Raw genomic sequence first — 27801 nt, forward strand, 5'->3', positions numbered from 1 at the left:
CCTTAGAGACTAACAAATTTATTAGAGCATAAGCTTTCGTGAGCTACAGCTCACTTCATCGGATGCATCCGATGAAGTGAGCTGTAGCTCATGAAAGCTTATGCTCTAATAAATTTGTTAGTCTCTAAGGTGCCACAAGTACTCCTTTTCTTTTTATGATTCTATGATAATACACAATTCCCCAACTGAGTATTAGGTGTAATTTTAATGCTGTCTGGAGTGGCTCATGACCGTGCACCAACCCCAGGGCAGACTGTCAAAAAACAGGGCAGACACCCCGCCCCAACTGGTATGTTCTATAATTAGATTTCAACAACCCGGTAATAAATGTGAACTACAATAGTCTTATAATGGAGTCACAGATAGTCCCCTTGGACACTCCAGTCTATCTTGACACCCAGGCAATCTGGACGATGTGGTACGTAGTCACTTAAACCAAAGATCACAAAATATTCAGGTTGCTCCCAGCCCCAAGAGACAGGTCACTTACCTTAGATCTAGGGTTGCTAAATTTGGTTGGACATATTCCTGGAGGTTTCATCACATGACATACTCTTTAATTAAAGATTAATCTTTAATTCCTGGAGATTCCAGGACAATCCTGGAGGGTTAGCAACCCTACTTAGATCTCACACCAAAGACAACTCTTGTAGCCAATTCTGTAATAAACTAACTAAAGGTTTATTAATTAGGAAAAGATAAGAGTTATTTACAGGTTGAAGCAAGCAAGAATATATATACAAATGAGTTTCAATCTGTGGTTCAAAAGGTGACAGAGTTGTAGTAATCTGTTCATTCAAAATGTCTTTCAGGGCTAATCCATGGCTATCAGCCTGGGGATCTCTTTTCTTATGTTTAGGATTCTTTGCCCCTCAGAGTCCAGACAGCATGAAAGACATTTAGTTTCTCCTTGTTAGGGATTTTTATTCCCCCCACTCCAGAGTTCAAACTGACTGGATGACTTCATGAGTAGGTCTCTCCTTCCTAGAGGGAGCTAGGAATGCAATCAACCGGGCCTCTTTCCTTTGATGCCATACGATGCCTTGTTTGTCTTCAATGGGCCATGTTGTACACAGGACAAGACCTTTACTTTAATTAATGCTTATTTTCCTGTTTGGTGAGTTACACAATTAGAGGTTTACTATGCAAACACTTAATATAGCTTTACACTATGGGCTGTAGAGGTTATAAGTGAGATCAATTCATGAAACATCCTACAAGCATTTTATAAAGACTAAACATAAAACACATTCTTATCAACTTTATATCTAATATCTATTTTGATCATACTAACACACAGGTAAGCAAGACTGGTTTCTGGCTATGCATTTGCAAGTGTTTAGTGAGGCCTGGGGTCTTGGTTTGAGTTGCCACCTCATCTACCAGTGTCACAAAGATCATTAGTAAGGCTACATTTTAGTCACGGGTATTTTTAATAAAAGTCATGGTCACAGGCCGTAAATAAAAATTTATGCTTTATGTCCATAACTTTATGTCCATAACTTTTGCTAAAAATACGCCCCCAGACTAAAACTTGGGTGGTGGTGCTCTGAGGGGGGGGCGCGATCCGGGGACGCTGTGGGTGCTGGGGGAGGTGACCCAGGACCCCCACTGGTACTGGGGGAGGAGGGGGCCAGGTCACGGCGCTTAGCCCGGGACCCCCCACTGGTGCTGGGGGAGGGGGTTGGCGGGGCTTCCTACAGGCTCCATCCCTGCAGCTCCTAGGCAGTAGAGGCAGGGGTTCCTTCGCTGCTCCCACCACAAGCGCCGGCTGCCGCAGTTCCCACTGGTCAGGAACCTCAGCCAGTGGGAGCTATGGGAGTGGGGCCTGTGGGTGCAGGAAGCGTGGAGACCCCCCCACCCCTTCGCCACTTAGGAGCTGCAGGGGGGTCCTCCCACACCAGGTAAGCGCCCCCACCTCGCACCCCCAAAAACCCAGCCCTTAGTCCTGAGTCCCCTCCCACACACCCAAACTGCTGCTGCTGGCCCAGGAGCTATCCAGCTTCGGCAGCCCCTGAGCCAGCACCAGCCGCTACAGAAGTCATGGAGGTCATGGAAAGTCATGGAATCTGTGACATCCATGACAGACTCACAGCCTTAATCATTAGATAATTTAAATAATTCCCAAAAGATACCAATTAAGGAGCAGTGAGTGAGGGAAATGCAATGGACAGAGATCACCCAATAGCTATAAAACAAGGAAGTGAGTGTGTAACCTCCATCCTACCTGTACATGATCACTGTGCAATAGTCCCCATAAGCCTGACTGATTAGGGGGTGGGCAAAGAGGGCAGCAAGCCACAGAGCCCTGGTTGACTAGAGGACTGGGAGGAAATCCCACCTCTGGCTCCCTGCCCACCTCTTCTTGAAAGAGGGGTATAGCACTTTGGAGCAAAAGCTTAGCCAAACCCAAATGGAGAAAGGAAATTGGCTGAAGATTCATCAGCAGTACAGGGGTTGGGCTACAGAGAGATGGCACACAGAATGTGGCACTGCTGGGCGGAGGGGGACAGCAAAATGCCACCTGAAACTGGAATTAGGGGATTGGCCCTGACAACAGGTGGACACATCGGTAGCCAGGCTGGGAGAGTAGCCCAGATGTAAGTCTGGAGACCTGAACAGTATGGGGACAGACACCAGGCAATGCAGCAGACTCACCCACTGAGCTCTTGTTGCACAGGGCAGATGGTTCCTGTATAACCCATACACCTCCTGAGTGTGGTGTTCTGTCCCCTCTAGTGGCATCGAGACCACTTAGAGATTAATGAGTCTGCTACAGCCTTAGCTAGCAGCCTTGTGGCTTTTAGCTCATGCAGTAGAGGCTCATGCACTAAACTCTAGAGAGCCCAGATTCGATCTCACCCACTGATGACCGGGGTCTCTCGGTGTTACAAATGGGGGCTCATCCGGGATTTCAACTGGGAAGTTTCTGAAGCTTCCTCAGCTAGGGGAAGTATGTAATCCACACACCTGCTGAGTGTGGTGTTCTGTCCCCTCTAGTGGCACCGAGACCACTTAGAGATTAATGAGTCTGGTAGAGGGCATGTGGCTTTTAGCTCATGCAATAGAGGCTCACGCACTAAGTTCCAGAGGCCCCAGGTTCGATCCTGCATGCCAATAACTGGGGTCTGTCGGTTTTACAGCTGTCTGACTCTAAGACTGGAGCATCAGGCAGTTGATAAATGAACAGAGATGGGTGATCTTAACTAAGTCCTATGAAACTGAAGAATGCCTTAAACTCAGTTCCTTAGATGAAGCCATTTAACTTAAATGGCAATGTTTCTCGTAAACCAACTTACTTTAAGGATTGGCATTGAGACTGGCAAAATAGGGAAAAACAGGTATCTTAAATTCACCTTAACCCCCATTATTTCTCTCTGTTTCCCAAAATTAACTAGTGTTTCCTTCCTAGAAGTCTAAACAATCTGGTGTTTAACAGGAAAGCTTAAATGACAGTAGCATTTCAATATGCCCATTATGCAATGCTTTTGCAAATGTTGTCTCACAAATGATGTTGAATAAGGGCTGGACCGGAAATTTGCTTCTTCATTCTGTGTTGTGGCTTCTATATTCTTTGTCCTCTTGCTCCCATTAGCTTGCTTGAAAGAGATGAGAATAATGGGCAGAGCTGAGGAAAGAGAGCTGACATGAGAGTGTTGGTATCTTGATTCAAAGACATTTATACTTTTCTCTTTCCATTGTCTCGCTGAAGGTGCAAAAACCCCCACTTCCATGGGCTTGGCTGGATCCAAATAGCCACTGTCACCTTTGCATTGGCTCAACAGTTTTATGGGTTGGTCTTGGTAGGATATGCAGATCATGACTGTGCAATCTGCTAATGCACACTGAGCAGGGTTGTAATTCTCCTTCATCCTTGTGATGACATTGCTTTTGTTTCTGTGGCAGGAAATTCTCAGAACATCATTAAAGATGGAGTTTTAACTGTTACTCAAATAATTTTCTTAGATGTTCCTTTAATTCCATTAGCACTGAATAGCAATTGAAATTCTGTTTCTACTAAGGCTGAACATCTCTATTTCCAGTATAAAAGCCTGCCAGCTTTTAATATTACATTTGTACTCTAGTGATTCTTGGAGAGTCATTAAACGTACATGGGTATCAAAGAAGCTATTGTCCTTTCTTCTGACCATCCTTGTAAAGGTTCTTCTTCTCTTTCTGTGTTTGGTAAGAAGGTTGGTTAAGCATTGCCAAATAATCCCCTCAATATATATTAATATTTCTTACTCAGAAGGTTTCTTATATTAATATCCAGCTACACAGTATAGTCAGTTGTTTTCATATTACTACATAACACATTTCGTGTTTACATAGTAATGATACCAGTAAGTTACCACATTACATCCTTGAAATTAGACATACCATTTGCAAATAAACATCACTAAAGAAGCTTATACCACAAACTCCAGGCCTTATTAATAGATGATATTAACTCCTTGTTAGTTCATAGTAATTCTTAATTGTTTCCACTGCAATAGTGGTAAAGGTTTCAAATATCAATCTGCTGAAGCGAGAGTCCAGAGTTGCATCGAAGCACCTTCTGCATTTCGTGGACAGGAGAGCTGGCTGTGGAATGATTTATATGGGAATATTTCTGCACTATCATTGTAAGTCTACACCCCATTTTTCCTGACCACTGTGTTTTCACTCAGCAGGAAAAGTCACAAGACTGTGAAAAATCTCATTACAGAAAAGGCAACAACCATCATCAGGCAACACTGGGAGGCACGTTCCACCACAAGTGAAATTAGTGTTCAGTGGCATTTCAAAAACAAAGTGAATGAGCCCATTATGGATCTGTTCCGGCTTCCATTCAAGTCAATAGGACTTCCCCCACTGATTCCAGAGGGAGAAGGATTGGGTCCTGTGTGACCCATTGGTATTCTTTACAACTGCACGGAAACCTGCGGATCAACTCTAGGAAGGATCCTGCTCTGGGTTGGGAAGGGGAGGAATTTAGCAAATGACCTACTGGGTCCTTTCCATCTCTAATTTTTTTGACTATGTGAACTAGGGAAATCTCCATCCCCAGAACAGGGTGTCCCAGGCTGGGTGCTGCCAAGATTTAAATTGACATCTTCACTGTGTCTTGTCTGGAGGTTTCTCCAACCTCTCTCAAATCTGTCTTCTCTTCAAAGATGCTCCGGAGCGCGAACGGGAGGCAACCTCTGAATTGGTGCTGCCTGTAGCTCCCAACTAGGAAGTAAATAACTGGGTTGATGCTGCTGTTTATAGAGGCCAGCAGGTAAGATAGCTCATTAGTGTGACTATAATGAATAAGGTCAAGGAAGTATTGTACACTGAGGGGAACAGCAAACATGAGGAAGAAGAGGACGGTGAGCAGGATAACAGTGTAGAGCTTTTCTTGCTGACGTCGCTGTGAGCCACGTCGGAGCTTGATGAACAGGATCAGACTGGACACAATCATGATGGGAGCAAAAGTTAGGAAATTCAGGCCATACATGGGTAGAAATGTATTCCAACAATTTTCAGTTCCATCAACAAAACACAAAGAATACACTATTCCTGACAGCAGGCAGGAGAGAGCCCAGAGCAGGGCACAGACAATGGCAGACAAGTGCTTTGGCCGGCGGCATCGGTGCCAGATGGGGAAGAGGACAGACACACACCGCTCAGTGCTGATGGCCGTCAGGAGATAAAGGCTGGTGCTGTATGTGAGCATAGCCAGCAGCTGAAATGAGTTTATTAAGTTAAATCCCACTAAAGGAAAACAAAATAAATGTTTGGCATTAAAGGTTATAAGGAAACCAGGCAGGCAGAGGAGGAAGCCAAAGTCAGCAGCAGCCAGGTTGAGGATATAGACAGTGAAGATGTTCCTCTTAATATGGAAGCCAAGGAACCAGAGCACGATCCCGTTCCCCACCAGCCCGAACAGGCAGAGGAGCAGAGTGATGCTGTCAATGATCACTGTAGTTAAATAATTTGTTGCACATCCATAATTTTCATCCTCAGGCTCCTGGCTGGATATAGTCACAGACCAATACATTAGACTCAGCTCACTCATCATTAACCCTCCACTGTGGAATGCTTGGTCTTTCCTGTTCTTCTCCCCTCACACACACCTGTTAGCAGAGAACAGACAGAGGGACATCAGTGACTCAGACATCTCCAGCGTTGTGTTTCACTGACCATTCCAGCCCTGCCCCAGCCCCCTGGCCAGGAACAGCCAGACCCTATCAAGTGGCAGTGAGAAATATCCAGAGATATAATGGCCATGGGGGATGCTGGGACAGAGAAAGACTTGGATGTACAGACCATCCTGGAGAGAGAGATAGAGACAGAGTTAGGGGGACAGAGAGGAATAGAAAGGGAGAAAGAGAACATGGGAGGCGCTGTCAGTCATGTATATGCAGAGAACGGCAGGAGTAAGAAATGTTGGGTGAGAATTGAAGAGTGGGGTTGAGAGAGACAGAAAGAAAAAGAGGCAGAGAGAAAAGCCATGTATCATTAATGATGACAAAGAAAAGTCCCTTACCTTCCTTTCTTCCTTCCAAAGTCTAGGGGCCTGAACCAAGTATTTACAGGAGGCTGGCTGGGGCAGGTCTGCTTCAGAATCTCTCTGTCTCCCGGTCAATAACTGCAGTTCTCACTGTAGGATCTTCATGGGAAAGATCTCTGAGTAACAGTATATAAAGACATTAAGAATTTCCCTGCCAGTCCCTGTGCAGCGTTCAACACTCAGTCCCTTCCCTGGTCCTGTCAGAGAAATATCTTCCCCACATTGGGCAGGGTGGCACATAGGGATCACAGTGTCAAGGCAGTTTCATAACATCAGACAAGATCAGGGCAATGCTTCCCTTTTCTGGATGCTTCTGCCCTTCTGCACATAAAGGAAATACTTGCACAAGGTTAAGTCTCACATGATAGAATGACAGAAAGTTGCTCTTATCTGAGAAAGTTTCCTGGTGTTTTAGGATGTTACCCTACTGTGTTTATTAGCATGAAAATTTGCACTTTCTTAATTGTTTAATTTTTCTAAATAACATATTTCTGGGATACTTCGTTATGATTTTGTGTCTTGAGATTTCCCAACACCGTAGTATCTGGCCCATGATATATATTCTACACATCCCCAGAGAGATATCTGCTGTCCATATAATTTATAAAATTAATGAGGCAATAAATGATTTCTGCTTTTTACAAGAAACCCATCTACTAGAAAAAGAGATTGAAAAAAGGCATTTCAACAGAACACGTATGAAAGGTAATGTCCTGACATTCAGGTCAAATGGCAACTTTAAAAGAAGTAATACATATAAATATCTATATCATTACATAACATACACATTTCCCCACAGGGTATTAAATATGATCATTAGAAAATTTAAATAATCCCAGAAGGACACAAAGACACAGCAGTGAATGAAGGAAATGCAATGGCTATAAGAGAAGGAAACAAGTGTGGAACCCCTCCCCACCTGCAGTGTGAAACAGCCAATCCTCCACCACAAGCCTTGATGGATTAGGGGATGGGCAGAGAGGGGAGCGGGCCCCTGGGGCCTGGTTGTCTATATCACTGGCAGGAAATCCCACCCATGGCACCCTGCCACCAGCCCTCCTTGTATATGTTATTTACAGCTGAAGGATCCTGACCTGGGGGGAGGGAGGAATTTTGCAAGTGATCTACAATATCCTTTCCATCTTTGATTGCTTTGATGCTATGATCTGAGGAAATCTCCACCTCCACAACTGGCTCTTCCAGGCTTGGTGTGTGGGGACTTAATCGTCTGTCTCCCCTGGGTCTCCCCTGGGAGGTCTCTCCAACCTCTCTGGGATCTACCTTAACTTGAAAGACCCACTGGAGTGTGACCCCAACAAAGCCCCTGAATCACTGATTCCAGTAGCTCCTTACTATGAAGTAAATAACTGGGTTGGTGCTGCCGTTTACAGAGGTCAGCATGCAAGGCATGTCAGTCTGGTGATAAGACCTGATAAACTGAAGGAGGTATTGGACACTGTGAGAAACACTCAAGATGAGGAAGAAGAGGACATGAGCAGAACATCCTGTACTGTTTTCATGATGACATCAGCTTGAAGAACAGGGTCAGATTGGACAGAACCATAAGGGGAATGAAAATCAGGAAATTCAGGCCAGGCATGAGTAGAGAGTGTCGTCAGACAGTTTTTCAATTCCATCAAAAAGAGAAAAAATACACCAATCCTCTTAGCTGGCAGAAGAGAGCCCACTGCAGGGCACAGACAATGACAGGCAAGTGGTTTGGATGGTAGCATCGGCACCAGATGTTGTTAAGAAAGGACAGACACCTCTCAGTGCCGATGGCTGTCAGAAGGTACAGGCTGGTTTAGTATGTGACCAAGGACAGCAGGGAAAATGTCCTCATTAAGTAGAAAAAAAATCATGAACTAAAACAATAGACATATTCAACAGTATTAATTATGAGAAAAACAAGCAGTGGTAGCCAGACTGAGGATGTAGACAGTGAAGGGGTTTCTCTTAATGCAGAAGTCGAGGAACCAGAGGACGATCCTGTTCCTCACCAGTCCAAAGAAGCAGATGAGCAGAGTGACACCAACAATGTTCACTGCAGGTAAATCATATATTTGGCATTCAGTCCTATTTTCTGGATCCCCAGAATACAAGCTAGACTATGCAGGAGACAGGGACACTCTGCTTAGCTCAGTCATTATGAAATCTCTGCTCTGTGATACTTGCTCTTTCCCCACATAGCTCCATTCATTCAAATGGAACAGCAGAGAGGCTAACAGAGGGAGTTTGCCTGGGATCTGCCAGAGAGGAGGTATGCTAAGGGCTGCATTAGGGAGGCTGTGTTGGTGAGTATCGGAGTGTCTATTGTGGGGACAGTTTGACCCTGTGCTTGATTGGTTGTTTGAAAAGTGTGAATTGGAAGTGCTTTGTTCCAGGTGAGCCTTGAATGGGCCTGACTGTTATAAAAAGCCAGTCAGCTGCGAACCAGCTGAGCAGCTGTTGGAGAGACTAACAGAGGGAGCTAGCAGAGACAGGCTCCACCTAACGAAGAGAGGGAATAGCATCTTTGCAAGCAGGCTGGCTAACCTAGTGAGGAGGGCTTTAAACTAGGTTCACCGGGGGGAAGAAGAACAAAGCCCTGAGGGAAGTGAGGAAGTGGGATACTGGGAGGAAGCACGAGGAGGAGAGCGCAAGAGGGGAGGGCTCCTGCCTCATACTGAGAAAGAGGGGCAATCAGCTAGTTATCTCAAGTGCCTATACACAAATGCAAGAAGCCTGGGAAACAAGCAGGGAGAACTGGAAATCCTGGCACAGTCAAGGAATTATGATGTGATTGGAATAACAAATAAAGACTTGGTGGGATAACTCACATGACTGGAGTACTGTCATTGGTGGATATAAACTGTTCAGGAAGGACAGGCAGGACAGAAAAGGTGGGGGAATTGCACTGTATGTAAGGGAGCAGTATGACTGCTCAGAGCTCAAGTATGAAACTGCAGAAAAACCTGAGAGTCTCTGGATTAAGTTTAGAAGTGTGAGCAACAAGGGTGATGTCGCGGTGGGAGTCTGCTATAGACCATCGGACCAGGGGGATGAGGTGGACGAGGCTTTCTTCCGGCAACTCACGGAAGTTACTAGATCGCAAGCCCTGGTTCTCATGGGAGACTTCAATCACCCTGATATCTCCTGGGAGAGCAATACAGCAGTGCACAGACAATCCAGGAAGTTTTTGGAAAATGTAGGGGACAATTTCCTGGTGCAAGTGCTGGAGGAACCAACTAGGGGCAGAGCTCTTCTTGACCTGCTGCTCACAAACTGGGAAGAATTAGTAGGGGAAGCAAAAGTGGATAGGAACCTGGGAGGCAATGACCATGAGATGGTCGAGTTCAGGATCCTGACACAGGGAAGAAAGGAGAGCAGCAGAATACGGACCCTGGACTTCAGAAAAGCAGACTTTGACTCCCTCAGGGAACTGATGGGCAGGATCCCCGGGAGAATAACATGAGGGGAAGGAGTCCAGGAGAATTGGCAATATTTTAAAGAATCCTTATTGAGGTTACAGGGACAAACCATCCCGATGTGTAGAAAGAATAGTAAATATGGCAGGCGACCAGCTTGGCTTAACAGTGAAATCCTTGCTGATCTTAAACACAAAAAAGAAGCTTACAAGAAGTGGAAGATTGGACAAATGACCAGGGAAGAGTATAAAAATATTGCTCGGGCATACAGGAGTGAAATCAGGAAGGCCAAATCACACCTGGACTTGCAGCTAGCAAGAGATGTTAAGAATAACAAGAAGGGTTTCTTCAGGTACATTAGCAACAAGAAGAAAGTCAAGGAAAGTGTGGGCCCCTTACTGAATGAAGGCAACCTAGTGAGAGAGGATGTGGAAAAAGCTAATGTACTCAATGCTTTTTTTGCCTCTGTCTTCATGAACAAGGTCAGTTCCCAGAATACTGCACTGGGCAGCACAGCATGGGGAGGAGGTGACCAGCCCTCTGTGGAGAAAGAAGTGGTTCAGGACTATTTAGAAAAGCTGGACAAGCACAAGTCCATGGGGCCGGATGCGCTGCATCCGAGAGTGCTAAAGGAATTGGCAGATGTGATTGCAGAGCCATTGGCCATTATCTTTGAAAACTCATAGCGATCGGGGGAAGTCCCGGATGACTGGAAAAAGCTAATGTGGTGCCCATCTTTTAAAAAGGGAAGGAGGAGGATCCAGGCAACTACAGGCCCGTCAGCCTCACCTCAGTCCCTGGAAAAATCATGGAGCAGGTCCTCAAGGAATCAATTCTGAAGCACTTAGAGGAGAGGAAAGTGATCAGGAACAGTCAGCATGGATTCACCAAGGGCAAGTCATGCCTGACTAATTGCCTTCTATGACGAGATAACTGGCTCTGTGGATGAGGGGAAAGCAGTGGACGTGTTGTTCCTTGACTTTACCAAAGCTTTTGACATGGTCTCACAGGGTATTCTTGCCAGCAAGTTAAAGAAGTATGGGCTGGACGAATGGACTATAAGGTGGATAGAAAGTTGGCTAGATTGTTGGGCTCAGTGGGTAGTGATCAATGGCTCCTTGTCTAGTTGGCAGCCAGTATCAGGTAGAGTGCCCCAAGGGTCGGTCCTGGGGCCAGTCTTGTTCAATATCTTCATAAATGATCTGGAGGATGGTGTGGATTGCACCCTCAGAAGTTTGCAGCTGACACTAAACTGGAGTGGTAGATATGCTGGAGGGTAGGGATAGGGTCCAGAGTGACCGAGACAAATTGGAGGATTGGGCCAAAAGAAATCTGATGAGGTTCAACAAGGACAAGTGCAGAGTCCTGCACTTAGGACGGAAGAATCCCATGCACCGCTACAGACTAGGGACCGAATGGCTCAACAGCAGTTCTGCAGAAAAGGACCTAGGGGTTACAGTGGATTAGAAGCTGGATATGAGTCAACAATGTGCCCTTGTTGCCAAGAAGGCCAATGGCATTTTGGGATGTATAAGTAGGGGCATTGCCATCAGATCAAGGGACGTGATCGTTCCCCTCTATTCGACATTGGTGAGGCCTCATCTGGAGTACTGCGTCCAGTTTTGGGCCCCACACTACAAGAAGGATGTGGAAAAATTGGAAAGAGTCCAGCGGAGGGCAACAAAAATTATTAGGGGACTGGAACACATGACTTATGAGGAGATTGGAACTGGGATTGTTTAGTCTGCGGAAGAGAAGAATGAGGGGGGATTCGATAGCTGCTTTCAATTACCTGAAAGGGGATTCCAAAGAGGATGGATCTAGACTGTTCTCAGTGGTAGCAGATGACAGAACAAGGAGTAATGGTCTCTAGTTGCAGTGGGGGAGGTTTAGGTTGGATATTAGGAAAAACTTTTTCATCACTGTCAGAGAACATATTGTATAAATGTGCAAATGCCACTTTTCTATGTGTAGCTAGCCTACAAAAATCTATCGGCATAGCTTGAATATTGTGGTAGTGTATTTACAGATAAGGTGGATAAGTTCTGATTTCCCAAGATGATAAAGGTAAGCAAAATTTTACCTTTTGGAATTAGGAAGGAGACCTCTAACCTATCCTGGCACCAGGGCCCTCTGAGGCCTTGCTATGCCCTTGCTCCCTCAGTCAATCCCTGAGCCCCAGGTTGAGGATTCTTTTGGGCTTCCTCCTCTCAGGAGCAGCAGCAACATGTATTGTTGACCTAACCATGTGTCTCTTTTCTCCAGACTTGCCCCTGTGCTAGTTGATTAACCCAGCGCCAATAGGGTGGCCTGCAACCCCATCCCCTACCTCCACCTGGGCAGGGCAGGGTGACACTCTCTTTCTCCAGTGATAGATGGGCTGGCAGCAGGGAGTCAGGGCTGGGATTTCCTCACACTCATCTAGCCAGACAGAGTTCTTGAGCCAGCTCCCCGCTCTTCCCAACCCCATATCACTCAGGGCTCATGGGCTGGCCCTTTCACACTGTAGCCATCTGCATGTGGGACGGGGCCTCCATACTTGTTTCCTTCGCTTATAGCTCTTGGGTCACCTATATCCATTTCATTACCCTTGATTGCTGCTCCTTGATTTGTGTCCTTCTGGGATTATTTGAATGTTATAATGATCATATTTAATACTGAATCAGGCAATCAGTTAAGTTGTTTAACTATATTGATAGTTATAAGTATTACTTCCTTTAGAACAGTTTGCGTTCTTTTGGGTCCTTATGTGTTTGGGCAAATACAATAAAGTCACCATTCCATGGTAATGTCTGTACATTATTTCCTCTCATGACCACCCTGTCAAAATGCATTTTTTCAATCTCTCTTTCTAGTAGATAGCTGTGTAGTAAAAATCACAAATATTTACTGCCACGTTAAGTTAATATAAATATTCCTGGGCAAAAATATAGCTTTGGGTATATATAGAATATATATTATGGGCCCAGAAATTGTGATGAGGGGAATTTTTAAGACAGATATAAAATTATAACAAGAGGTAATATAAATATTGTATCTGGAAAAAAAAGAGAAAAATTGAACAATAAGGAAAGTTCTAAATTTCATGCTAAGTAACTAAGTTGGTTACACCCTAAATATACCAGGTGCCTTTCTCAGATAACAGCAATTTTCTGTGATATCTATCCCATGAGACTTAATTTTTAGCAAGCCATTTCCGTTATGCTTTGGAGAAAAGAAGCAACAAACAGAGCCCTGACACTGCCTGATCTTATAAAACTGCCCTGTGCTCATGAAATGCCTTGATGTTGCGAAATCTGTGTCCCACCCTACCCAATGCAGGGAAGTCACTTCTTTGATGAGACCTGGCAGGTACTGGTTGTTGGACACAGTACAGGAAAATTCTACATGTCCAGATAACAGACTATACCTCAGAAAAGATCACAAGATGACAGGTTCATTCCCAGAGTGTTGGAGGGAAGTGAAGGTAAGGGTTTCCTAGATGGATTCTTTGCTGTTTGCAATCATTAATGATACATGGTTGTGCTCTCTCTCTCTCCAGTTCACACTCCCCATATCATCTCCTGCCATTCCCAATCCATAAATGGCTTACAGCTCCTCCCAATATCTTTTTCTTCTTCCCAAATAATCTCTCCAACTCTCTGTGTTTAACTCTCTCTCTCTCTGTCCAGGCTGCTCCCCACCCACCAGGCTTTCTTCCTGTCTCTTTCTGCACCTAGCACTCCTCCAGGGGTGTAGTCTCTCTGGATATTTTTCAGTCACACTCATCGGGATCTGGCTATTCCAGGCCATGAGGCTGGGAAGGGGCTGGAATGATCAGTGATGCACAGCGCTGGGTATGTCCAAGTCACTGTATCTCTGTCCAAGTCCCCTCTGTATTTTCTCTGCTAACATGTGTGCATATGCAGGTTTCAGAGGGAGACACCACTTGTCACAGAGTGGAGGTTTCATGATGAGTGAGCCGAGCACAACATTCTAGCCTCCCACAGACACCAGCTTGAATTATTCTGATACAAATAATGGGAACGAATGCTCCAGAGACAATTTTTACTGAAATGTCAATTAACAGTGTCATTCTGCTCATCTGCCTGTTTGGGCTGGTGGGTAACGGGATAGTTCTCTGGTTCCTCAGCTTCCACATTAAGAGGAACCTGTTCACTGTCTACATCCTGAATCTTGGTGTGGCCGACTTTGGTTTCCTCCTCTTCCTGGCTGTTTCCATCACAACTGATACAATGAATAATTTATTTTGTTTTAGTTTAGAATGGAGGCCTTTTCTGCTGCTGTTTCAGTTCTCATACAATAGCAGCTTGTATCTCCTGACAGCCACTAGCATTGAGAGGTGTCTCTCTGTCCTCTTCTCGATCTGGTGCCGATGTCATAGACCAAAGCATGTGTCTGCCATTGTGTGTTCCTTGCTCTGGGTTCTCTCCTCCCTGCTAATTGGACTAGTGCATTATTTTTGTGTTCTTAATAGGACTGAAAAGTGTCCAATGACAGTCATATCCATGCATGTTCTGAATTTCCTGATATTCACTCCCATCATGGTTCTGTTCAATCTGATCCTGTCCATCAAGGTCTGATGTAGCTCACAGAAACGTCAGACAGGAAAGCTCTATGTTGTTATCCTGCTCCCTGTCCTCTTCTTCCTTGCCTTTACTGTTCCCCTCAGCGTTCAGAGCTTTGTACTGCATTTTAATTATTCATTTCTCCCCACTTGTATATGGCTTATGCTGGCCTCAGTAAACAGCAGCATCAACCCAGTTATTTACTTCCTAGTCGGGAGCTACAGAAAGCGACGATTCAGGGGGTCTGTCAAAGTTGCGCTTCAGAGAGTTTTTGAAGAGAAGGCAGATACTAGAAAGGATGGAGAGACCCACAGAATAGACCCACTAGAGATGGCTACTTAAATCCCCTCAGTATCCAGCCTGGGACACCATTTGCAGGGTATGAAGAGTTACCTAGATCACAGAATCAAAGAAATTAGAGGTGAAAAGGACCTTACAGGTCACTTGCTAAGTTCCTTTCCACCCCAACCCAGACCAGGATGCTTCCCTAGAGCGGATCCCCAGGGTTCATTGCAACTATAAAAACACAAATGGGTCACATGGGGCCCAATCCTCTCCCTTTGGAATCAGTGGGGAAAGTTCTATTGACTTGAAGTGGAGCAGGAATAGGCCCATAATGGTCCCATAGTCCCCATTGTTTTAGAAATGCCATTGACAAGGAATTTCAATTTTGGTGGCAAGTTTTTCCTAATGTCACCTGGTGAGTGTTACTATCTCTTCTGTAAAGAGCTACTGTCAGTGACCCCTCACAGCCTCATCATTTTTCCTGTAAATGCCAAGTAAAACACAAGGGTAGGAGACATGGTGGTGTGGGAGGGAATAATAATCATGGAGAAATATCCCCATGTAAATCATTCCACAGCCAGCTCTTGTGCATGAAATACAGGCAGATGTTCCATGCCACTATGGATTCTTGCTTATGCATAGTGATATATGAAACTTTCACCTCTATTCCAATGGAAAAAATTCAAAATTACTACCAACTAATCGAGGAGTTTAGTCTCTTCTACTAATAATGCCTGGATCCTATGCCCAAAAACATCACATCTATAACTGCCCACTGTTCATGTATCTCAATTATCTTCCTCTGTGCTGACCCTTATGTTAACATGAATAAACACCATCTCACAATCACTCTCCTGTGTGACTTCTACTTGTCTCTTCCCCTGAACGGGAAACACACACAAATGCCCAAGGTCCAGGAGGATCAGACATTTCTATGGGTGCTCAGGGCGTTTTTTAGTCAAATCAATTGCCCCTCAGGTCTGGGACTGCAAAGTATTGGGGGTCAGTGCAAAAGAGCAGAATACAGGTGATGGTCAAGGAATGGGTTGCTCATTTGAAATTTGCAAAAAATTTGCCTGAACAACTCCTCTTTCCTATGTGTCCAGTCAGGTTCTGCAGCTCCATTTCAGTCAGGGAGATGGCTAACACAACAGGTACAAGTGAAGCTACTCACCTAACAGGAAGCCATTCGCTGCTCCAGAGACAGAAACAGCTGCCCTGGACATTGCTGTGCACACTGGCTATAAAGGGACCAGACACCATGGGGAATTCATGACAAACACAAAGAGAGATAGAGATAGAGATAGAGATAGAGATGGATGAATGGCTGTACGCTTAGGGGGGTATCCCCGAGAGACATGATAAGAACCACATGTGACTAAAATAGTGAAGGAATCATCCCTGACTTGCTATTAAGAGAGACAGTTACTCAGATTTGGCCCCTTCCATTTCACATTTCTCTGGATTATACATTTTTAGTAATTTGTGGAATAAAATTATTAGCACTCAGCACCTTAAAACACCCCCTTCTCCCCAATATGCAGGAGAAAAAAACTCACAAATACCTCCATGTAAGGAGCACACAAAGGGGTGAAAAAAATGAATTAGAACTGTGACAGGTTGGGTCAAAAAAACTCCCTAGATGTGCTGGGATACCACTGAGAACAAACCCCCCTGCCAGAAGAGGCTTCTCTCTGCTCCTGTCTTGCTGAGTTAGATACTTCAGTCAGCTTCAGCACAAACCCACGGGTTGGGCCACACCTCTCTGCAGTTCACTGAAACTGAAATCCACTCAGCTCAGGGGCTTCTTAATAAACATGGACTTTCCCAGCACCAAGTATTCAGTCTTTCTGGGAGCCTAAACCCCGAATAAATCCATTTTACTCTGTATAAAGCTTATACAGGGTAAACTCATAAATTGTCTGCCCTCTAAAACACTGACAAAGAGATATGCACAGCTGTTTGCTCCCCCAGGTATTAATTACTTACTCAGGGTTAATTAATAAGCAAAAAGTGATTTTATTAAGTATAAAAAGTAGGATTTAAGTGTTTCCAAGTTATAACAGACAGAACAAAGTAAGTTACCAAGAAAAATAAAATAAAGCACACAAATCTAAGCCTAATACATTAAGCAACTGATTACAGATGAAATCTCACCCCCAGAGATGTTCCAATAAGTTTCTTTCACAGACTGGACTCTTTCCTAGTCTGGGTCCAGCAATCACTCACATCCCCGTAGTTACTCTCTTTGTTTCAGTTTCTTTCAGGCATCTCTTAGGGGTGGAGAGGCCATCTCTTGAGCCAGCTGAAGACAACATTGAGTGACTTACAGGGCCTTTTATATTCTCTCTCTTGTGGGTGGGAACTCTCTCTCTTTGTTCTTCTGTGCAAAGTCACAGCAACAAGATGGAGTTTGTAGCCACCTGGGCAACTCACATGTCCATGAATGATTCAGCTTTTTGCAGGCTGACACCATTGTTTACATGTGAGTTTGAATGTTCCCAGGAAAGCTCAGATGTGGATTGGCCTCTCCCAAAGTCCATTGTCAGTTAAATGTTTCTTGATTGGGCACTTACTGAGAATAGGTTTCAGAGTAGCAGCCGTGTTAGTCTGTATTCGCAAAAAGAAAAGGAGTACTTGTGTTTGTCTGATTCTGTATCCCCGATAATGTCACGGCTAACTTGGTGGCTGAACTTTGTGACTTTGTTCTCACCCATAAGTATTTCACATTTGGGGAAAATGTATACCTTCAAATCAGCAGCACTGCGATGGGTATCCGCATGGCCCCACAATATGCCAACATTTTTATGGCTGACTTAGAACAATGCTTCCTCAGCTCTCGTCCGCTAATGCCCCTACTCTACTTGCACTACATTGATGACATCTTCATCATCTGAACCCATGGAAAAGAAGCCCTTGAGGAATTCCACCATGATTTCAACAATTTCCATCCCACCATCAACCTCAGCCTGGACCAGTCCACACAAGAGATCCACTTCCTGGACACTACGGTGCTAATAAGCCATGGTCACATAAACACCACCCTGTACCGGAAACCTACTGACCACTATTCCTACCTAACTGGCTTCAGCTTTCACCCAGATCATATCACACGATCCATCGTCTACAGCCAAGCTCTATGATACAACTGCATTTGCTCCAACCCCTCAGACAGAGACAAACATCTACAAAATCTCTATCAAGCATTCTTACAACTACAATACCCAGCTGCTGAAGTGAAGAAACAGATTGAAAGAGCCAGAAGAATACCCAGAAGTCACCTACTACAGGACAGGCCCAACAAAGAAAATAACAGAATGCCACTAACTATCACCTTCAGCCCCCAATTAAAACCTCTCCAACACATCATCAAGGATCTACAACCGATCCTGAAGGACGACCCATCACTCACAGATCTTGGGAGACAGCCAGTCCTTGCTTACAGACAGCCCCCCAACCTGAAGCAAATACTCACCAGCAACCACACACCACACAACAGAACCACTAACCCAGGAACCTATCCTTGCAACAAAGCCCGTTGCCAACTCTGTTCACATATCTATTCAGGTGACACCATCATAGGGCCTAATCACATCAGCCACACTATCAGAGGTTCGTTCACCTGCGCATCTAGCAATGTGATATATGCCATCATGTGCCAGCAATGCCCCTCTGCCATGTACATTGGTCAAACTGGACAGTCTCTACGTAAAAGAATAAATGGACACAAATCAGATGTCAAGAATTATAAAATTGAAAAACCAGTCAGAGAACACTTCAATCTCTCTGATCACTCGATTACAGACCTAAGAGTGACTATTCTTCAACAAAAAAACTTCAAAAACAGACTCCAACGAGAGACTGCTGAATTGGAATTAATTTTCAAACTGGATACAATTAACTTAGGCTTGAATAGAGACTGGAAGTGGAAGGGTCATTACACAAAGTAAAACTATTTCCCCATGTTATTACTCCCCCACCCCCCCGTTCCTCAGACGTTCTTGTCAACTGCTGGAAATGGCCTACCTTGATTATCACTACTAAAGGTTTTCTTCCTCCCCCCCGTTCCTGCTGGTAATAGCTCATCTTAAGTGATCATTCTCCTTACAGCGTGTATGATAAAACCCATTGTTTCATGTTCTCTGTGTAATTTGTTAGTCTCTAAGGTGCCACAAGTACTCCTTTTCTTTTTACGGAGAATAGTCCCTTCTCAAGAATGATAGAATGCTTCACAGAGGCTTCTTAGAATCAAATACATTGAGATACAAGCACATAGCCAATATTCATAACTTCAAATACAAAAATGATACACACATACAGACAGCATAATCATAACCAGCAAACTACAACTTTTCCATCGACACTCCACTTGACCTCCTCTGTACAGGACCTGGTGCAACCACAGGTTGCAACAATGATCTGTATGGTCACAGATCATGTCAATAATGTCACAAGACCCTTATATAGAGTCCAGGCCCTGGACAGGAACCCCACCTGGGAAGGAAGGGACACATGTCCATGGCTCGACCCATGCGGCACCCCCTTTATTTGGGGGGGCAAAGTTCAGGTTTCTCTTTGCTTAACCTTCCAGCCCATCCTCTCCTCTGCCCTCCCCTTCTCAAGTCTCTCTCCAGGCTCTGTTAGGGTCACTCTTTCCCAACCTGGATAAGCCCTGGATACAGGAGCTACCTCTCCCTTTGGTGAGACACGAAAAGGGCAAGGCTGTTCTGTAGCTTAACATTCTGACAACATTATGCTAGTTGTGAGGGGCTTGCTTCTGGTCACTGTCTCCAATCTCCATTTGTAGGGAGCCTTGGACAAGGTCGATCTGAGAAAAATGCCTCCCATCAGCCAATGAGGCAAATACACCCTGTATTCTAGGAGAAGGACACTTAGCTGCAGACCACACTAGGTTCATGGGAACCTTGGAATTACCATAGATAAGCACAGCCCCATTCTTTGGTCTAAATGAGCCACTGTCTCACAATCTCAGGGGCTGCAATTTATGCTTCAGTTTCACTTCCTCTCCAGTCACTCTCTATCTCACTGCATTCCTGGATTTGGATCCAATCCTGGTCACCAATTGTTTTGTCTTTTCCTTTGTATACAACACATGTAATGTAAAGGGACCACAGGGGCTCTCTCATATTGGCTTAGCCTAATCCCCTTCCTTGAACTCTATCAAATGGCAGGCATGAGGCTACACTCTGTTGTGCTGAGAAGGGGGTGTCTGGGGCCCAGCAAGAGATAAGGTTTTATTGAAACCTTTGTTCACCATTACCAGATTAAACAAGTCACTGCAGTCCAGGCTTTAGTGTCAAGTGTGGCAATTCCCATTGTAACAACCCCCATTACAAACCTTTTTAGTCTTTTATTTAATCACACAGAAAAAGAAGGGGAAACAGTTAAAGTATTTGAAATGGGAAGTATTAAATTAGGCTGTTAGTATAACAATATCCCTCATTCCCTTTCCCTGTAGCTGTATGGAGTCTTTTAGAGGGAACCTCCTGATTGAGCCCTGGATCCTACTGCATACAAATCAAGACAGATTATGTACAGATTGTTTTTGTGGTGTGGGCATACAGGGTTCATTAAATGGATCCCAAATCCCAAGCCATGTGTCTGAGACATCCCTGCTCCCACTAGGCCCAACCCCATGGGCTTCCTTCCAAAGCATTAGAGGTACTGACAGTATTTAAAGCTTGGAGCCCACAGGTTAAAGTGTAAGCACGTCAGGTCTCTGGATCCAAAATCCTGGATCTGATGTGGGCTGGCTACAGGTCAAGCAGGCTGCAGGTGGTGGCAGGAGGAGCAGGCTGTCCCCTCCTGAGTCTTTTCTGCAGGCTGAGGTTACAGACAGGCCACTTCCTGGGCCTGGAAGCGCTGTGTTGGCAGACTGCGGGGAGAGCTCCTTTCTCCTCCTCTCCCCATCTGTGCCAAGTGGAAGGAAAGCTGGGCTATCCACAGTCTCCATCCTGCTTTCCCAGGTCTCCAGACTCTGCACAGGTCAGAGACTGCTCAAAGTCTGCCAGGCTGTCTTCTGCCATCTGATTGGCTGCTGGGGGTTGAGGGAAAAGGGTTGTCAGGGTGCCTGTGATGTGGGATCACATCCCCTCCCCTTCCCTCCTGCTGCTGGGGAAGTCGACAGGGCAGAACTCTGTCATGGACCCCAGGGGGGCCCAAAAGTCATGTCTCTTCTCTTGGGGCACAGCCCACGCACTAAGGGGTGGGGGGGCTACATATCTATATATTACTCTGGGTCCCTGTGACACTCTGTACCTCAAAGTAGCACCCTGGAATCCCCAGGCTGAGCTTAATGGCTCATTAAGAAGAATCCACTATGCCAGGGATGCCTCAGAGAAGGCTTGTTTGCCATGGGGGTGGGGTAACCCTTGTCACAGCAAGGATCTTTCTAGCAGTTGAAAGAAAGTATAAAAGACCAGTGATGACAGCATCCCTTGGCATCTCTCTCCCCTACCCCCCATCTCAACATGTGCAATATCATCTGGAAGACAAAGACTCTGAACTAAGGAGATTGGTCCCAGGCTGGAAGGAGATCCAGTCTGTGTACTGAAGAACTGTACGCTGTCTGTACCACCTGTTGCGGTGACAGACTGTTTGATTCAAATCTTGCTTAGTCTAAGTTAAAATTTAGACTGCAAATTATTTTTGTTTCTTAAGTAACCAACTGTGATCTCTATGCCTGCTACTTATAATCACTTAAAGTCTATCTTTCTTTAGTTAATAAATCTGTTTTATATTTTACCATCATACCATCCTCTCCATAAACTTATCAAGCTCAGTCTTGAAGTCAGTTAGGTTTTTTGCCCCCATTGCTCCATGTCTCTACTGGAAATACCTCACCTGATGAATCCTAGGACTGCATTAGCCTTTACATGGCCACATCATATTGACAGCTCATAGATATCATGTGATCAATAAATACACCCAGGTCTTTCTCCTCCTCTGTCACTTCTAACTGATAAATCCCCAGTTTATAGCAAACGTTCTTGTTGTTAGTCCCTAAATGCATGACCTTGCACTTTTCACTATTAAATTTCATCCCATTTCTGTTACTCCAGTTTACAAGGTCAACCAGATCTTCTGGTATGATATTCTGGTTCTCCTCCATATTGGCTATAACTCCCAACTTTGTGTCATCTGCAAACTTTATTATCACACTCACACTTTTTGTACCAAAGTCAGCAATAAAAATGTTAAATAAGATTGGTCCCAAGACCAAACCCTGAAGAAATCCACTAGTAATTCTAGTAACCTCCCTCCATCCTGACAGTTCACCTTTCAGTATGACCTGTTCCAGTCTCCCCTTTAACAATTCCTTATCCACCTTTCAGTTCTCATATTAATCCCCATCTTCTCCAATTTAGCTAACAATTTCCCATGTGGAACTGTAATAGCTCAAATGTTAATTATTTGATTGCTCATTTTCTTATATGAAATGTTCAGAGTAATTAAAGAAACTCCAAAGAACCCTCTGCTTTCTCCCAAAGAGTGAAGCCCCCCAAAAATTAAAGGAAAATGATACCTCCAGGACCAAGAAACTATAAACATATCACTTCCAGGGCTGGTTGCACAGACTGTGAAATGTATAATTTCTATTGTGCTTTGATGTTCTATATAGTTGTGTTTTATGTTAAGTCAAGGACATTTCTAAATGGTAGTTATTATCATTTTTGTCTTGCATAGAATCTTTGCTGTAGGAGTCTTTAACTGTAAATTGTAGGTGAAGCTACTTCAGAGTGTAATCTTGGGAACTGCTTGTTTAAAGAGCAGGACCCCTTGTCAACAGATGTGAAGAGTCCTTTCCTAGGACGTACCAAAGAAAAGTTGTGTGTCACACCTGGTTTATCAAGATCACAAAAGCTAAGCCAGGAACCTCTTATCACCCCTTCTCTTCCCCTCATTCTTCAGAGAGAAAAATTTGATTTAAACTCCCACAACTTGTTCTAGATATATTCTTATTGGGAATGATTCCTTTTATAAACATTCTGAAGTCTTCACTCTTCCAGGAGAAGAAGGGTTGGGAAATATTTTGACTGCTTCTCATCTCATGTTTCTACTTAAACATGAAAACCATTGTTTATTACTTAAATGCTTAAGATGGTATAAGCTTCTTTTGTGATGTTTATTTGCAAATATCACGTCTAAATCCAAGAATCTAATACTGCTACCATTCCTGTGTGAATAGTGAGATATTTTGTGTACTGACGTGGAATCAAATACCTTACTATATAGCAGGTTACTGATATGAGAAGCCATTAGAGTATAAAATATTTACTTTAATTTGGGAATTAAGTAGTTGTCGGGCAATGCTTAAGCAATTTCCTTACCAAACTCAGAAAAACAAGAACCTCTACAAGGATGGGAAACAGAAAAGACAATGGTTTCAGAGTAGCAGCCGTGTTAGTCTGTATTCGCAAAAAGAAAAGGAGTACTTGTGGCACCTTAGAGACTAACAAATTTATTAGAGCATAAGCTTTCGTGAGCTACAGCTCACTTCATCGGATGCATTTGGTGGAAAAAACAGAGCAGAGATTTATATACACACACACAGAGAACATGAAACAATGGGTTTATCATACACACTGTAAGGAGAGTGATCACTTAAGATAAGCCATGACCAGCAGCAGGGGGGGAAAGGAGGAAAACCTTTCATGGTGACAAGCAGGTAGGCTAATTCCAGCAGTTAACAAGAATATCAGAGGAACAGTGGGGGGTGGGGTGGGAGGGAGAAATACCAGGGGGAAATAGTTTTACTTTGTGTAATGACTCATCCATTCCCAGTCTCTATTCAAGCCTAAGTTAATTGTATCCAGTTTGCAAATTAATTCCAATTCAGCAGTCTCTCGTTGGAGTCTGTTTTTGAAGCTTTTTTGTTGAAGTATAGCCACTCTTAGGTCTGTGATCGAGTGACCAGAGAGATTGAAGTGTTCTCCAACTGGTTTTTGAATGTTATAATTCTTGACGTCTGATTTGTGTCCATTCATTCTTTTACGTAGAGACTGTCCAGTTTGGCCAATGTACATGGCAGAGGGGCATTGCTGGCACATGATGGCATATATCACATTGGTAGATGCGCAGGTGAACGAGCCTCTGATAGTGTGGCTGATGTGATTAGGCCCTATGATGGTATCCCCTGAATAGATATGTGGACAGAGTTGGCAATGGGCTTTGTTGCAAGGATAGGTTCCTGGGTTAGTGGTTCTGTTGTGTGGTGTGTGGTTGCTGGTGAGTATTTGCTTCAGATTGGGGGGCTGTCTGTAAGCAAGGACTGGTCTGTCTCCCAAGATCTGAGAGAGCGATGGCTCGTCCTTCAGGATAGGTTGTAGATCCTTGATGATGCGTTGGAGAGGTTTTAGTTGGGGGCTGAAGGTGATGGGACTCTCTTCAGGCAAGGCTACAATAAAAAGATAATTTTAAAAGCAGGCAAACTTTTACTTTGGAAGTACGAGTGTTCAGACTCAATTGAAACAGAAACAGAATTTCAACTGCTTTAATGGAAATAAAGGAATATCTCAGAAAATTATCCAAATAACAGTTAAAATTCTATCCTTAAAGATGTTTTGAGAATTTTCCACCAAAAAGACAAAAGCAATGTCATCATAAAGCTGAAGAAGAATTACATCCCTGCAGAATACGCATTAGCAGATTGCATATTCATGAACTGACTATCCCACAAAGCTGTTGAGCCAATGAAAAGGTAATAGTGGCTGATACTTGGATTTAGCCAAGCCCCTGAAGGAAGTGTGTTTCCACCTTCACTGGGTACATCTACACACAGCAACTGGGATTGTGCTTCCCAGCATAGACAGGCAGATGAGCGAGCTCTGCTCAAAGTACTGTGCTACAAATAGCAGTGTGGCCAAGGCATTATGGGCAATAGCTTGGGCTAGCTGCCTGAGCACAAGCCCATCTGACCTTCTGGGTACATACTCAGGGGGCTAGGCTGAGCTGCCTCCCATACTGCCTGGGCCACGTTGCTATTTTCAGTGTGCTATCTCAAATAGCATCTGCCTATCCATGCTGGAACCCACCCTCCCAGCTGCCGTGTGTAGACATATCCAGCGAGACTAAGGAAAGAGAAGAGTTTGAACCTCTCTGAACTGAGACACCAATACCCTCATTTCAGCACTTTCACCTCAACTCTGCCTATTGATCTCATCTCTTTCATACAAGCAAACAGCAACAAGAACACAAAGATCAAAGAAGCCACAACTGGACAGCATGAAGAAGAAGCACCTTTCCAGTCCAGCTCTTCTCTTGCACAAGATGACATCTCCCAAACTTCAACATAATGGATAAGATAATGTTTACAGAAGCATCGCCAAGGGATTAGACTTCACTTATTCTAGTGATCCTTGTAATGGGAAACTAAAATGTAATTGTAATTTCAGCTATCATCAACTTCTCCTCTTAAATTCAAAGTTGTTTAGACTCCTGGGGAGGTGATGTAAGCTAACTTCGATAAACAGAGAGAATAGTGGAATTTAAGGTGAATTAAAGAAACATGATTTTCCTTACTTTGCCTGTCTCAGGACCACTCCTTAAAGTGAGTGTCGTTAGGTCCACTCACCGCTAGGGGCACCTCCTCTGGAGATTAGCTCTTTCCAGGTGCTGCACTCTCCCCTCACGGTTTCTTCACCCATCCTGTCTCGCCCTACAGCCCTCTCTTGTTCCCAGGGCTGCAGATTCCTCTTTGTGCCTTGGCCCTCCAGCCAGGTCACTGTGATCCTCCCCTTCCACAGTATCAAAGTCTTCCAAGGCAAAGTGTCCCAGGCAGTCCACTCTCCACTGTCTGGTTTGCACCACTTCTCCAGTGGCTAGTAGGGGAACCCGAGCCCACCCTCTTCTCCAGGTTCCAACCCGGTGGCCTTCTAATCAGCAACCAAGGTCTGCACTATCCTCACCCTTGCTGCTTTTCCCTTGAGCCCTTTTCTATCTTTCTGACTTTCCCCTTCTCTGGATTTGCCAGCCCAAACTCCCTCCTCCCAGGTGTAACTGTAGCGTACTTACCTCTATAGCCCCCAAAACATCTCTTTTCACCCAGGGAATGACTACAGACTACTCCCCTGCAGCTCCCAGCTGCTCTCAGCTCCTGGGCTTTATACAGGCCCCCCTCTTGTTCCTGTTCTGCTGAGCCTTCTGTCTAATCAATTCCCTGCTCCCTGGCTCCTCCTCCAGGTGCAGTCTGGGCAGTTAATTGGCCTGGCCACCTTAACCCCTTCCGGTCTTTTGTGGGTTGGGCACCCCCTCACAAATGAGTTTATATGAAACATCGTTATTTCAGTTGAGTAACTCTCGAAAGGTTTGATTTAAGTACCTCGAGTATAGACTTTCTTCAGTTTCATAGGACTTAGTTAAGATCACTCACCTCTACCCATTTATAAACTGTCTCCCTGCCCAAGTATCTTAAGCCCAGATCTACAAAGTTATGTAGGCTCCTACCTTCTAAATAGCTTTGTAGATCTGGGCCTTAGCCTCAAGCAGGGAACTGTCTGGTGCAAAAAGAGGTTGGCGGGGCAAGTCCCAGTATCTTTTGCCTTCCTGGTGTCTGTTCCCATTCTGTTCAGACCCCATCACTTATGTCTGGTCTGCTCTCCCAGCCTGGCTACCCATTTGCCTCAACCTGCTCTATGGGCTGATCCCCTAGCCCCTGTTTCAGGCTGAATTTTGGCCCCTACCATCCAGCAACAACATCAACATGAACTCAAACCTAAACTATGTGGCTCCTCTCTGTGTCCCCGCCCCTGTGCTGAATGATTGGCCTTCAATCAATGCCCTGTCCTCATTTAGGTAGGGTTGAAATTCTGCTCTAGAGTGGAATTTCCCTCCACCAATGAGAGTAGGCAACAGGGAGTCAAGGTGAGATTTCCTCCCTGTCCTCATGAAAACCAGAAGCCTGGGGCCAGCTCCCCTCTGCCCACCCAACAGTGAAACTGTGCTTGTGAACACAGTGCTGGTTCTATCACCCTGTGGCAATATGCACACTTGTTTCCTTCTCTTATAGCCACTGGATGATCTCTATGCTTTGTATTTCCCTTGCTCACTGCTCCTTTATTTCTGTCTTTCTGGGATTATGTACATTTTTAATGATCGTACTTAAACACATTGGGGCAATATGTATATAGTTTAACTATATGAATATTTATGTGAATTACTCTGTTTAGAACACCTTTCCTTCTCTTGGAACTTTATGCTTTGGGTGAGTACAATAAAGTTACCATTCAATGTTAATTCATGTGTTAGGGGGCTTATTCCTTCACCCGCTTACTTCCCTGGTCCTTCTCACATGAACAGAGAGCAACAATACCCGAAGTCCAAAAGTGCAAACAATTTAATTTTTATTGGGGTGAACTTCCAGCAAGCATGATTCCAGTTTCCTTCCTTAGTGCCCCCCTTTCCAGCTCTCACACCACAGAGCCTTACCTGTGTCCCTGTTCCCATTCCCCCCCTTAGCAAAACATGATTAAATTTTTGCCCCCCATTTCCGTTCCCCCCCACTTCCTGATTGACTGCAGACTATATAGTAAAACTTGAGTTCTGTTTAGCTATACCTTAACCAATCATTTTACTGAAATTTGACTAACCAATCCTAACATATTGTAACATGATTATTTAACCAATTATATCCCACCACCTTAATTAGTTTACACCCAGCAAAATTAATTATACAGCAGACAAAAACAATCACAGAACCAGACAGAGATTATACAGACACACAATAGGGAAATGGGGACTACAATGCTAGAACAACGCAGAAATGAGGATTTCACATCCCAGCTATTGATAAGTGAGTTCTTGCCAGACAAGATGCTATCAAACGAAGTTTCCTTTTACATTTTCTAGGCATTTCCCTTTCTCTGGAGGTGATAGGCACTATCAGGACAGGATTATATTACTAACAGCCCAATAGCACCTTATTTCAATGTGACTAGTTTGGAATGTAAGGATGTAACCATTCACTTCCCAGCTTATGGCTGCC

At 44.5% G+C, this 27801-nt stretch overlaps 2 protein-coding genes and 1 pseudogene across 2 annotated transcripts; 1 reads left to right on the forward strand and 2 right to left on the reverse strand.

The window, feature by feature from the left end:
- Positions 1 to 694: 694 nt before the first annotated feature.
- On the reverse strand, positions 695 to 6773 carry LOC119857392 (mas-related G-protein coupled receptor member H-like). The gene is made up of 2 exons (XM_038406206.1): positions 6515 to 6773; positions 695 to 6101 (listed from the first exon to the last, which is right to left on the reverse strand). Exon 2 carries the CDS (start codon positions 6044 to 6046, stop codon positions 5084 to 5086), a length of 963 nt encoding a protein of 320 aa, XP_038262134.1. The 5' UTR covers positions 6047 to 6101; positions 6515 to 6773; the 3' UTR covers positions 695 to 5083.
- A 1176-nt stretch (positions 6774 to 7949) lies between these two features.
- Positions 7950 to 12415, reverse strand: LOC119856912 (annotated as a pseudogene).
- A 1428-nt stretch (positions 12416 to 13843) lies between these two features.
- LOC119857795 (mas-related G-protein coupled receptor member H-like) lies at positions 13844 to 15636 on the forward strand. The gene is given in 1 exon segment (XM_038407207.2): positions 13844 to 15636. A coding segment is annotated over 1 exon segment (891 nt). The 5' UTR covers positions 13844 to 13964; the 3' UTR covers positions 14856 to 15636.
- The last annotated feature ends 12165 nt before the right edge of the window (positions 15637 to 27801 follow it).

Source organism: Dermochelys coriacea, chromosome 6 (assembly GCF_009764565.3).
Source record: "Dermochelys coriacea isolate rDerCor1 chromosome 6, rDerCor1.pri.v4, whole genome shotgun sequence".
NCBI lineage: Eukaryota > Metazoa > Chordata > Testudines > Dermochelyidae > Dermochelys > Dermochelys coriacea.